The sequence below is a fragment of the Podarcis raffonei genome, chromosome 2 (genome assembly GCF_027172205.1).
Source record: "Podarcis raffonei isolate rPodRaf1 chromosome 2, rPodRaf1.pri, whole genome shotgun sequence".
NCBI lineage: Eukaryota > Metazoa > Chordata > Lepidosauria > Squamata > Lacertidae > Podarcis > Podarcis raffonei.
In genome coordinates this window covers 45,658,330-45,672,705 of record NC_070603.1, presented here as the reverse complement: position 1 = coordinate 45,672,705, position 14,376 = coordinate 45,658,330, and the positions used below count along the sequence as shown (strand labels likewise).

At 38.9% G+C, this 14,376-nt stretch overlaps 1 protein-coding gene across 5 annotated transcripts in view; it reads left to right on the top strand.

The window, feature by feature from the left end:
- The window catches only part of GABRB2 (gamma-aminobutyric acid type A receptor subunit beta2), a 108,824-nt gene extending 99,547 nt beyond the window's left edge, over nucleotides 1–9,277 (top strand). For all 5 annotated transcript variants that reach the window (XM_053376459.1, XM_053376457.1, XM_053376463.1 and 2 more), the window contains one exon: nucleotides 2,745–9,277. In XM_053376459.1, coding sequence (XP_053232434.1) covers nucleotides 2,745–3,092 — 348 coding nt within the window. In that variant the 3' untranslated portion in view covers nucleotides 3,093–9,277. The remainder of the gene's footprint in view (nucleotides 1–2,744) is intronic.
- Nucleotides 9,278–14,376: the final 5,099 nt, after the last annotated feature.

Sequence of the window (14,376 nt, the reverse complement as noted above, 5' to 3'; positions counted from 1 at the left end):
AGCTTGATGCCACGAAATACATGTTGTAATATGCAATTATCCACTGTGGGGGGCCCAGAATATTCACCCCTGCCTGTTTATTCCTGTTTGGGATTGGCTGGCTGACGGGGTAGTAATAATGTCTTGTAAAATGAAATGGCTATGCTTATACATACCTAAATGTTTGTTATGGGACTGCAGAAATAATGTGCTGTTTGTTTCGATGGGAAGTGGTAGAGAACCTACTCCAGGCATTCTGATCAGAATTAAGTTACTTTTGTTACAGGCTAGACCGTAAATGTCTTCCAGCTCAGACGTATCCTATGCAACAGGCATATTTTGTGACCGTGGAACAGATTTTCAATTACAATATTCAAAAAGAAATTATATGGGGTTTCAAACAATACCCAACTCCACATGATTTTGATAGGAAAGCAAAATTGGATCACTTTGACTAAATTACACCTTGATCTGTTGAAACCTAAATGTTCATAAATTAAGGAGCAAAGTCCCACATGGGTTTAGCATCACAACTTCAAATTTAACGTACTCAGCTTACTTCAGAATCCTTGAATTAAAACAACTTTTCAATATATCATGATAAACATTTAATGAGTTAAATCAGTTAATAATAATAATAATAATAATAATAATAATAATAATAATAATAATAATAAATCCTCACTGATAATCTATAAACCTTCTATAAAGATGAAAAACTTTGGCTGCAGTGTTCAAACCACTCATTACTCATGTGTACATCCATATTGTCCCTGTTGTCTGTAGTTCTTAGCAGACAAATGCAAATGTGTGAGCACGAACTCACCTGTAGTGTGCCTATCACACATAACCTGTATATTCAAGTAGCTGTGTGCACATTTGAATTTTTCTGCAGAAAACAGCATGCAGCACAGACAATTATTGCAGGAAGAACAGGCAACATTGGTGATGGGGTTGAAAGTATGGCCTCCTCCCTAAATGCACGTGAATCAAATTTACATGCTGGCAATGTTATTTATTTATTTCTTATCAATAAATGGACCTTGAAAGTAAAGCAGTGTTGACATACAGCATCCATACTCAGATGCGCATTTGATTTATGCCCAACCACAGCTCCTAATCTAGCAAATGGCAGTCATGGAAGACTACTTTAAATGTGTGGCTCTCTTTAGAGGTTTCAGAATATCATTGTGTGTATTATATCCCACCTAAACTTATCTAGCTGTCTTCATTTTCCTTTAGTTTATGCTTGGAAGAATAAAAAATAAAGGGAAGATTTGATAAGAAACAAAGTTTGAGAAACCCTTGCCATAAATATTCTCCATATAACATTTTCATACATACTGTCAAACGAGAATTAAAATTCTCCAGGCCCTCTAGCAGTAGAAATTAACAGAGGGCCTGCACATTTAAAGTGGAACTATTGCCAAAATGCAAGTGAGTGAGGACCTGGGAAATGAGGCGAGAATCCTGTAGACACATTTGAGTTCACAATCGTGTAAGGAATTGCTAAAGTGAAAGAGTAGAAAAATGTAGTTTATTCTGAACTATTTATACATATGTTCATGTAATGAAAATGGAATCTGTCCACCATTAGAAGTCAGCCCAATAAAACACATCACTTTATCTATTCAGATCTCAAGAAAACGTGCAGAGATTTTATTTATATATATATATATATATATATATATATATATATATATATATATATGATTTATGTTCTGCCCTATACCTGCAGGTTCAAAATACTTTCAAATGAAAATGTAAAGAATTTACTGGATTGCTATAAAATGTGTTAACATAATATTCAGCATCAATTTAAATTTAATTGTCTGATAAGAAAACTGGTTTATAACAGCTATTAAAATTAAGGATTGGTACTCATAGCCTGTCAAGCAAAATGGCAACCTTTTTGAGGAAAAAATTGCAGATAGTGAAAGATTTACCTCAGAGTAACAGAGAGCTCTGCCACTTTCCTTTTGTATAGTTAATGCCAGAAACATGGCATTATTATTTTTTATTACAGTATACTATATGATCTCACATTTTAAAAAGTTACTAATAATACTCCAAAACCAGTGTTGAGATTTAATGTGATTATACTCTGAAATGAATGCCTGGTTAGACTTGCCTCTGAAGTACAGCCTAATGCCATGGCCAGCCTTCTGTTCTGATGAGATGTTCCAAGATGAATTGAACACTGTTATCCTGGGCATTGCAACTTGAAAGAGGTCCTAGTGCAGGTGTAAAACAGCTCATCAGCTTTCTCTCTGATCACAGAATCTAATCTTTATATCAAAATACGCATTTTGAACTCTAGTGATATGAGAGTTCCAAAATTGTTCCAATGGATTTCACACTGCATCCAAACAGAAGGCCTGTGATGAAGTGCAGAAGTTATACCTGATGTATCTCATCGCTGCGTCATTCTTTTGAGCTCATTCTAATTGTAAATGCTGAGAAGTCTTGTCAGAACAGAATTTTTGGGCCAGCAAAGTGCAGCACTTCATGCAAACGCATAGTGGCAGTGCCGCAAGTTTCCGAGATATCTGCCAGACAAACATGTGGCTACTAACAGTGCCATACAATGTATTTGCCTGTGCTTTCAAAATACAGGACCCACAAGTAAATGTATGTATGCCATGTTAAGTTGCATAATTCCGTAGGCCAACATTGAGTTGGACTTCTTGGGTCTTGCCTGCTTGATGATTGGCTGAGTCTGACGTTTCGTTACACACTCTAAGACAACCTCTTGTGTTTTCCAGATGGATCCACATGAAAACATTTTGTTGAGCACGCTTGAAATAAAAAATGAGATGGCTGCCTCTGAAGCTGTTATAGGCCTTGGGGACCCCAGAAGCACTATGCTGGCCTATGATACCTCAAGTATTCAGTACCGGAAGGCTGGCTTACCAAGACACAGCTTTGGCCGCAATGCGCTGGAACGGCACGTGGCACAAAAGAAAAGCCGGCTAAGGAGACGTGCTTCTCAGTTGAAAATTACCATCCCTGACTTGACTGATGTAAATGCCATAGATCGATGGTCACGCATATTCTTCCCTGTTGTTTTCTCCTTCTTCAATATTGTCTATTGGCTTTACTATGTGAACTAAAACAAAATAAAGCCACACAGCTATCAAGAACTGGATTTCTCTTCAAAATCGGTTGTACAGCCAAATGTGGGACTTAGGGAAAACAAACAAAAAACCTATTCAGGACAAAAAGTTATTTTAAAACACCTTAGTTGCTGGCCCACTCTATAATCTGTTTTGTAATGTTTGGGTTTTCTTTGCAAAATTGTGAAATATTTAAGTTACAGTACAAATGTATACAACATGACCTATAAATATATAATAGCATTTGATATTTGGAGGCAGAATTTGAAACTTCCTCATTCTGTTGTTTCCACCCTCCTTTTAGCACTCATAAGTTTAAGCACAGAAAGAGGAAGCAAGAAAATAGGTTTGAGTTCAAAGAGCAATGTATCTCATGCCTCTCTTCACATCTGGAGCATACACAACATTACCTGGATGGAGAGAAGTGTTATAGTTGCAATCCAAACCATCTTCCTGCGTTACCTGTCAAATGCATTAACTTGAAATTAAGTAGTGCCTACCGTCATACCATGCGAATGAGTATCAGAGGTTTCCCAAATAGATGATGTTACTGATGTAGAGAAGGGAAGTTTTGGGTGAGTGAGGAGTTTTCATGAAACTTGAAAGCATTTCATTTGAAAGATAAATTGCAAAGAGTTAATGCAGCACAGTGGTTACCGTGCTGTGTGACAATGACCCTTAGAGTTGTTTGAGAGATTCCCAACTATGTTCTACAGTGTGCCATGAAGCATAATGTCTAGAAGCATTCTAAGTGTAAAGTGCCAAATGTAAATGGGCCAGCAAGTGACTTCATAGGTGGCTTTCTCTCGGTGCTCAGTCCTTCCCTGTGGAAGAGAGAAAACAGTGGCAAATGTTTCCAAATGTAAGGGACAGGTAAAGACTATACAAATAATTGGTGTCAGTTTGCTTGTTAGTATAAACCTCTCATATGGATTCTCAGTCGCTGTTTTGATTTGTATCTCATTTCCACATCAAATAGATGGAATAGAATCATGTCTGCTGTTTAGACAATATATATTTTAAAAGACAGACAGCTTATAAACTTATAAGAGTTGGGTTGTTTTCCTCACCCAGTTCCATTGGATTCAGTTTGAGAAGTGTTTCTTTTTAGATGCAATACTTAACTTAAGGGAGTACTGGGGGGGTTGTTTATTTTAAATAGCTGGATTCTCCAGCATCTTCTGGTGGAAGAAGCTGAAATATTTTTCTCAAAATCATGAACTATGGAAATGCCCCCATTTTTCTTCAAGTAATTCATACTATTATATGGTCCCCGTTCCTGAAACAGTGGGACAAAATAAAGGCAAAAAGTTAAATCCAAGTATTGTTGAATCTTCCAGTCAGTTCTGCAGAGTTTATTTATTTATTGGTGTATCTTCTCCACCTGACTTTTTAGTAGCACTAACTATGAGTGTTTGAGCATTTCCTCTGTAAAGAATTTTAAAATTGGGGTAACTGAGCACCCAGTGTTCATACATGATTGTTGAGAATTTCGAACATCATGATGTATTTGTAAAAAATACTGATCACGTGACTCATGTTTTTCCATGTGCATTGGGGCTGAGTACACTTCACAAGTCAGGGCATCATCTGCCTTTTGATGTCATCCACAACTGGACTAGTCATGTTTTAAACAACCCTTGCTTAGGACATCTTTTGTGACAGCTGAGCTATGCTGTATTCATGGTTTCTTCTGATTTTCATTTTCTTTGTACAAACACCCATTATTATTTTAAGAAATGAAGTTTAAGGAGTGTGAAAAATATTGGCCTTGTAATTAATGCACGGGATTTATAGGCCTTCAAAGAAAATACCTTTTTTTCTCACATTGGTTCAACAGGTCAGCTATAATAAAAACTACAAAATCAGCTCCTAGTACTGCACTTTAAGATATCTGGAAGTTTATAGTACAAGCCATAATATTATCTGACCTTGCCAATGAGAGGATGAAATTCTACCCACAGGGATAACAAAGCAAGTAAACAATCACCTCCATGAGGTCCTTTTTGTTATTAAGGAAAAGATGCTTCCAGGAATAGACAGACTACCCTGTTTCTGAGCTAATTAATTCTAAATACTGTGTACAGGTGTACAGACTAGATTGAGCTTTTAAAAAGTGGGGGACCATAATATCGTTGCATAAAGCAAACTTAAATACATGGTTACCTTTGAATTGAGCTAAAATATACTCTCTCACAGTTTTGTTTGGTCTATATTTCCACATAATAATCACTCCATCTTTTCAGGTTTCAGGATGCATACTAGCCAGCAATTAAGGTGTTTTCTCTTCATCTTTGTGAAATTTATGGCAAAATTACTATATAATACGGCACAGTTTTAACAATATCTTTGCAATCAATGCTCTGTAAATATGTTCTGTATATGACTGCTAGTAAGTCTAATATGCATTTTCCAAACTAAAAGAATCATGCAGCATATTTGTGTTTGCCTAAGGAATGTTATGTTTCTATATTATTGCAGTTTTAATGACTGGGAAGAAAGAACCAAGCAATGTCATTCTGAACATTTTCTGTTATCATCCCCAGGGGGAAACAAAAGTCTTGAATAATAGCACTGAAGGAAACATCTGAGAATTTTTATATTCTAATATGGGGGTGGGATGGGACTTAGAATCTGCCAGACACAAAAGCACAATGCATAGAGAACATGAGAGTAAGTGCATATATAGATAGATATACAGTATAGATATATCTGGGGAACAAATCCCATTTAAGTTAAGGTAATATGTACATTAACAGTGCAACTGAAGTAATGTTTTTTTTAAAAAAAACAAAAAGCAAACCTGAAACTGTGTTCCAAATTTCATAGTTAGCAAAGTTAATGTAAGCAAACGGAAAAAAACACTAAACATTATCCAAGCAAACAACGAATATATAGACATGTATGCCAATATGTGTATATATATTCGTCTGTGTGTGTGCGTGTAATATACGTGATATATGCACACAGACATCCTAATCCAGTGAGAGCGACCCACATGGAAATGGGTTTCTGCCCACAGATCTGCTTTATTGAGGTGCAGGAAGGTTGCCAAAAGGAATTTGGGGGGCAGGGAGGTGAAATTCCAAGATCTATCAAACTGTTTGTAACCCCAGCAGAGTTGTGGGATCGTGGTTTCTCCCATTATATCACATCCGCACAGTGAGAAGGAAACAGGAATGAGGAGTAAGCCAAAGGTCACATGGACTCTGTCTTGATGCTCTTGCCCCCCACTTAAGAGATGATCTGTACTGAAGGGGGTGAGATGCTTATACTGCCAGTCAGTTATGGGAAAGGAGAAGAGGGCTCACAGAGTCAAAAGCAAGCACTGCCTGCTATTGCCTTCCTGGTGGATGATCCGGGCTGAGACTAAGACGGTGCTGCTGAGCCCTATCTTTTCTTTTCTTTTCTTTTTTTCTTTCTTTCTTTCTTTCTTTCTTTCTTTCTTTCTTTTTTGGTATGCAGGCAGGCATCCTCCCTCCTGTAGCTCTTGTGGTTGTCTGGATTTGGGCTAGACTCTTACATAGGTGTTTTAAAGGAATAAGCTAATAACAGTTTTCTTTCTATATTCAAATGATATGTGAATATTTTTTTGAGAAAGCAAATTATTAATGTAATTAAAATCTTACTATACAGGGTAACTGGGCATTTCTATATCAGCAGATCAATGCATATAATTCTTACGAAGCATTTCACAGTTTGACATTATGATAGTACTGTACCTCCTAGCATCTCAAAGTAGACTAGCTCTCACATTGCTTGCCTGTTTCTTCTCTTTTTTAAAAATAAAAACATTGTCCACTAGTAACTTAAAAAAAAAAGTCCTAATACCTAGAAGGAGCGGAAAAAATACGAAATATTTATATGGAAAAAAGCGAAAAGGAAGGCCAGGGTACAATACTTTTAAAGTAGTGGTCATAACATTTTGCTATCTGTACATAGAACATACAAAGTGAGCAATCATAATTAAAACCGAACATGTGTAAATATTATCAGATTTCTTAACATTTTTAACTTCTAATTTGTACTTAATGTAAGGCAAAAAGCTGATTCTATTTATGGTTTAGGTTAGTGTCCTAAAATCATGTAAATATTTAAATAAGCTGTAAATGAGCAGTCAATAGAAACAGTAATTGTTCAGTGATTTTTTTAAAAAAACCAAGTACAATATTTGCAGTTCTCTAGCAGAATAATTTAAACACCCTTTTGCATAAGACTTGGATTCCGGAAAAGAATTTTAACACACAAATCTGTGGGAAGTGCAACTTTATAACAGTCAATGCACAGACCATTAGCTGGATCATTGACACAATGCAGAGAGAAATCAAGCGACTGAGACTTTTCAGTTAGCACCCCATCCAGTGGCCCTGATGTACATGTGTGCATGCCCTATTTGCATTAGCATCTCGTAAATACCTGCACATATTGAGTGATTGATATTTCAGCTTTCTCAACACTAAAGAGACTGGGCAGTAACTGCTGGCGCAGTGCTCCTTCTAAGATTGGAGATCCATAGCGGAATTTTGTAGACACGGCAACAGAAAGACGTGCTTTGATGTTCACGTGCACTAAAGCTATGATCTTGAGAGAAAAGGGCTGGTGCAACTCCATTTTAATGGGCAGCTCTGAGTTAACCCTTGGGCTAATCAGCATGCTATAAGGTAGATCCTAGGCAACATGAGGTCATGTAGTTGAATGAGCATACCTATGGGTAGAGAGGGGAGACCTGACCTGTGTGTTATAATGGGCTCCTTTAAAAATTCTCTACCTTTTGGAACATAGTGGCTTTTTGCCATCATGACAGAGGAGCAAAGCTCATGTTTCCAGTTATGGGAGAATTAAAAGGTGAGCGGTCTGCACAATGGGCAATGCAGATGGACAGTGCATGCTATAGTACGTGGGCTTAGAACAGAAGAACTGTGCCTGTGTGATCGTCCTCTACCAATGAGTTTACCATGGGCCTGGTGCCTCTGTACCAAACACCAAAGCAGGGTCATGCACATTTAGAGTTCCATGTGCATATCAGAACCCCACATGCTCTTTGCGTCATTCCCCTTGAGTATAAATGAAGGTCAGGCCTCTAGACATTGTTTCATGAAGGTAAATGTCTTCAGAAAGGCATATTTGTCAGTGTATAGTAGTCTCTTCCTTACCAACCTAGCCCTACTCCAGCCCCCCCATGCCAAAGAATCTTTACTTTAGAAATTTATTTAAAGGGAACACTATCAAGACACTGCTTAACACCAAAGGTAAAGTTTAACAAAATGCACTAGGAAACATTTGTCTGAATTTTTGAGGAATAAATGGAATGTTAATTAATCACTACCATATTTTAGCTTATACAGATAGCATCTCTATCCATTTTAATTAATTGATACATTGGAATTCATTATCTTTGCAGGTTATATACAAGACATACCTTATGTGTCAAATTATTTCTGTAAGTGCTCTGATGATGAATTTGTTATTACTATGATTTTGAAATGGCGGCAACCTTAGCTGCAGTTCGATATTAGTTGGAGAGTCCGTTTAAATTATTTTCTTAAGGCTTCACACATCTCTAAAAGTTATCTAATTCAAGTTTATCAGCATTTTATATGTTGTCATTGTTAATGCCATTTATAGAAAATTTCACCCGAAAATATATTTAAGGTTCATTGTACAGTTTGAGTTAGTTAACATGGGCATTTAAAACATCCAAAAATTCTATCAAGTTGACTATGTTTTGAGTTTTCACATTTTAATTTGCATGGGTGTTTAAATGGTTCTGTTAGTACTGTCTTTGCACCGTTCTTCTTTCTCTCTCTCTCTCTCTCTCTCTCTCTCTCTCTCTCTTTTTTTTTTACTTAGTACTATTTACTTCATAATGTAGTAATCATCAGCCTTACTAATGACCTTGTAGCCTTTCTAATATGCACATAATGCACATTTTCCAATGGCTAGAAAATGCAAAATACTAGTGGATATCATTGCATCAGATTTTCATGTTTTTCTCAAAAGGACTGCTAACCTCTGGGATCATGGAGGTAGTCAAATGATGATTGTAAATTGAGTAGCACATAAGAGATATTTTCTTGAATCTAAACTTACTACAGCCAGTTTCAGCATGTAAATATATAATAATGTTGGCTAGTGTGTAATTCTTAAACTAAAAAAATATAAATAAAGAAAATGTAAAAGAATATTTGCTTTTATTATTGACTCATACCTCGCCTTTCAATATAAAATATTTCCAAGGTGCAGGTAGGTAGCTGTGTTGGTGTGACGCGGTTGAAATAAATAAATAAAATTAAGAAATTGTCCCAAAAATTAGTGACCAAGTTTGTTCTGGGTATAAGCTTTCATGTACATGCACACTTCTTCAGATCAACTTTGTATCTGAAGAAGTGTGCATGCACATGAAAGCTTATACCCAGAACAAACTTAATTGGTCTCTAAGATGCTACTGGACAATTTCTTAATTTACTTCCAAGATGGTTTACAATAAAAGTAATCTCCCCTGTGGTAGCAATATGACTATATGTAAAAGGCCAAATTGCATACATTTCTTTTGCTGGATTTGCTCTATATACAACCTTGAGGATAGTCTCCAATTGGTGAATTTTTTACAGCTTAAATTGGAGCACAATTGAAGCTTGGATTTCATTATTTGATTCACTCTTAATCTGTCTCTCTCTTTCTCTGCCACTGACCTTATACTATTATCAGTGGGAACAAACCCATATTTTTTCCAAGCAAGTTCATTTCTCCATCTCAATGCAAAAAAGGGTCCATGAACAGTGAGAGAGAATTATGCCTGTGCCACAATTTGGAGCCAGTATCCCTGGTTTGCACTGTTCACACCAGTGCATGGATGAGGATGGAGGTACATGCATTAGACTTCTGCCATAAAACCTTTCCAGAACACTGGTCAACTACCTACAGTTTTGCAAGGTGATCCAAGGGCTGCATTAATTTTCTTTTCTTTTTTAAAAATAATTTCTAGCTGTTTGGCACAGTACCTTCCATGTTTGTTGAAAATACATCTCAAAATGCCCTGGAAGCAAAATTAAAGGATTAAAAAAATTAAAGGGTGTGTTCCCAATAATTTTATTGGAATGTGAGCTAAATCTGTACCCAATGAACCCAATTTATCTCCCAATATTGTTGCCATTTACAGCCTATTTGTTTTGCTGCATAGAATTCAATGAGAGCCCCTGGACACTAAGCCACCTTCTGATGCACAGCCCTGCTTTGGTTTTAGTTTTCCAAGGCTGCAAAGCTATACCCACTTAAAAGTTAAGTCCTATTGCACTCAGCAAGATTTACTTCTGAACAGAAATATGTAGGATTGCACTGTTAGCATACAAGAGTGGGGATCCCGGAGGTGGGTTTTTATATACACTTTTGTGTATAATGTTGACATAATGCCATCTATGCAAATATGAGAGCACTTGTGGATCGAGGGCCCGACCCCCGCTATGTGAAATAAACACACAAGGACACGTGATATAAGGTTAATGGGCAAGAAAAGGCCACAACTTTATTGATTACAGCAGTGAAAAGGTATTGGCTTAGGCATTGGATGACTATAGGAGGTGGGTTTATTCAACAGTAGGTGGAGCCTGTTGATGCTAATCCAACTATAGGCTCACCCCCTGATGTCACCGAGGGTCGTGCCATGGCCTCCCGCCAAGCAGGCATCGGACGGAATACACGACCGCCAGATTCCTTTAACGGAATAACCCACGGTAGATAGCATAGGCGATGGCCACACCTAGCCCTTGACACACATGAATCCAATGCCTAACCGCCACCCGAGCCGCAAAGGGGCTCGCCGCCAATACCCTCACAGCTGCAACCAATCCCTAATGCTACTAATCACGCTGTCCAACCAGATGTCATTCCCAATGTCTGTTAGATGAACTCAGTCATTCCGGTACATGGCTTGTTCGCCGATCCGGATACGGTCCTGATAAATGACTTGGCCATACATAAAGCGTACACAACGGGCTACCGCCCGGTTCAAGAGTTTCCTGGTTTTTTCAATGGCCATACAGCTCTGCGCACCGCGCCAAGAAGGAGGACCAGAACACCATTGTTCTGGGGCACCAGGCCGCGATCGCCTCCAAGTCTCTCTTTATATTCCACAACAAGTCCACGCTTCTCCTATTAGCAAGGTCATTCTCTCACAAGTGAATGATAAGGATGTCAGGAGGGCCAAACGTGGCTACTCTGTCAATCCGCAATGGTATAAGCTCTTCCCAACGCATGCCGCGTCTCGAAAACCAGGAAACTCGCATCCCAGGTGGCAAACCAAAATGATGGGTAAGGCCGCAGCTGACCGCCCGAACGTGGGCCCAATGGACTATACTGTGGCCACAAATCCACACACTTCACCTGGGAACAGCTGAGGACGAAAGGAAAAGGGGAAAACGGGTAAGTAGATTCAACATAGCGGAGGATATACTAGCGGATATACCCTTTATAAGCATTGGATTTCCATCGGCCCATTTCTTTAAACTTGTCCGCAGGCGAGCCCAAGCGCACAGCAGTTGAGGCAGCGCCGTCCTAAAGGAGTGGGCAGCACAATCCCGGGAAGCTAAACCGCAAGCATCAATAGCTTTGCGGAGTACCCTTGTGAATTGGTGTCTCAATAAGGGGGACCTGTCTTCGTGAATCAAAAGCGGACCTTGGCCAGGCGGTCTGAGGCAAAGATACCGCCTAGTGTCCTTTACCGGGCATGGGCCCTGCTCCCCCAGACGCTGTGAGTTTAAGAAGGACACCCCTACCGGCCTGATCAGTTTTGGATTGACATTTCCGTACCATCATGCTCGTCTCGGACAGCTGCACGTCTTCCATAAGGAGGCCACACATTAAACCATTTGCGCCACCTTCAACTACAACCTCGCCCACTCTTAGGGCGGCAAAAAAGCGATGGCATATGCCGAGGAAAAGAGGCGGGCCTCAAACCGGGACCAACAGATTGACCTAAGTTTTTTGTTTTGTTTTGTTTTGTTTTGTTTTTGCGTATTTGAGAGAGCAACCCGTAAGAAATTGGCTTACGGCCCTCGGCCGGTTGTAACCTGCCCCAGCCTTCGATAGCTCTGCAGATCAGGAAGTCACTGCATGGATCGGAGGAGAACGTGGCCTTAGCGAAGAAGCTAATGGCAGCTACATGTATTTTTAAGGTTTTAGGCGCACGTCCTAAGTCATCGAGGTGTGAAAGGTATTGCAGAACGTAGTCAGTGGTGGGCAACACGTTAGGCGAAAGCCCAGATGTCCCAGACCTGAAGCCCAAGAAATCGTCTGTACCCAATGAACCCAATTTATCTCCCAATATTGTTGCCATTTACAGCCTATTTGTTTTGCTGCATAGAATTCAATGAGAGCCCCTGGACACTAAGCCACCTTCTGATGCACAGCCCTGCTTTGGTTTTAGTTTTCCAAGGCTGCAAAGCTATACCCACTTAAAAGTTAAGTCCTATTGCACTCAGCAAGATTTACTTCTGAACAGAAATATGTAGGATTGCACTGTTAGCATACAAGAGTGGGGATCCCGGAGGTGGGTTTTTATATACACTTTTGTGTATAATGTTGACATAATGCCATCTATGCAAATATGAGAGCACTTATAATAAAAAAGGCATTGCACAGAAGAGCTTACTGTCTCGACAAGCATGGGGAGTAGTTGAGAAATAGACAAGAGTCACAACGCCGTGCAGAGAACCCAGCCTAAATCTTGCATCCCTGTACGTCACCCCAATATAGAAGGTTTTATGAAGGCAGAAGAAGAAGTAGCTGGTTGATATTCATAGCTGGTTTTATTTCAGTGATATCCATGTGGCTATTGTGAATGGTTCATTTGCTGACTACTGCAACTCAACTGCGAAATGACTTAGCGGTAGACAAAAAAAAAAGAGAGAAAAGGATAAGCACATTTAAAAGGTTAAATACCATATTAAATTATAGCCCATCATGCAATATCTGAGCAGGTTTTGACTTTCATGCTAACAAAGAAAAAGCGAGCATTAAATCTAGGAAGCAGGAGAAGAGAAACAATGCAGAAAAAGCAGGGAGTTAACAAAAAACCATGAGTGGAAAGCAAATGGTCTTCCCACAAAAGGTCATGCAGGACTTCCTACAGTGCTATGTTTTCAGATTTCATGCTTCCACTTCTGCACGTGATTTAATTTTCACTTTTCTATTATTTTATTTATTTATTGAATTTATATACCACCCTACACCCACAGGTCTCAAGGTGGTTCACAGAATAAAATCAGAATATAAAACCACAAAATACATAATCAAAATAAAAACAACACATTTTAAAAGGGAATAGGATATCTAGTGCGGCAAGTCCAGCACCAGGTATAAATTGCCTTGTCCTTTACAAGAAGCCACCTTTTTGCAAATTGTACTGGTAATACAAGCTATTCCTTTAACCTTTATTTTGCACCTTGCCTCTGTGTTGCAAATTTTTCCAAGCAGCTTCATCTAAATTCCAGCTTTCCTAAGGGAGCTGAAACCACACAACCTATGGTGTCCTCCATATTGTTGCACATTTGGCATCTACAAAAGTGCAGCAAACCTCACCATCTTTCCTTAACCTCATTCACTGCTAAACAAAGCAGCCATCTTAACTAATGCCAATCCAGCGTAGGAGAGCTGTGACAACATTCCAGTGGATGGGTGGGGAATCTTGCGCTTTTAACAACTGACATAACCATCTGGTGGGCTGTAAACTCAGCCACCATCACATTCTGTAATTAAGCCAGCATCCTGCTGAATTGCAAACAAGAGATCATGAGATAAAGAGCTTCTACTTGACTCTGAAGCAATTCTGAATGGGAAGCTCTGAAGAAACACAGTTTCAGTCAAAGACGAAAATTGTGGAGTTTTAAATAGCCAACCTGAACCTTGCCTTTGAGAAAGAAAATTCAGCAGTGAGCTTGCACATGAAAATTCATGTTAAGATCTGCTTTGGAACAGGATTGCTGTATTTTTTCCAGATTTTTGGTGGGTTAATATTCATTTGGGTTAATAATAATAATAATAATAATAATAATTTTAGCATTTATATCCCACCTCTCCTCCAAGGAACTCAAGATGATATCCATGGTTCTTGCTCTCACTTTATCATCACCACAGGCTTGTGTGGTAGGCTAGGCCACACAGTGAGCTCCATGCCTGAGTAGGGATTTGAACCCTGGTCTCCCAGGTCCTAGTCCAACACCTAAACCAGTATACCACACTGGCACATTCACCACATTCCCGTTTTGGTATCAAATGGGGTCTGAAG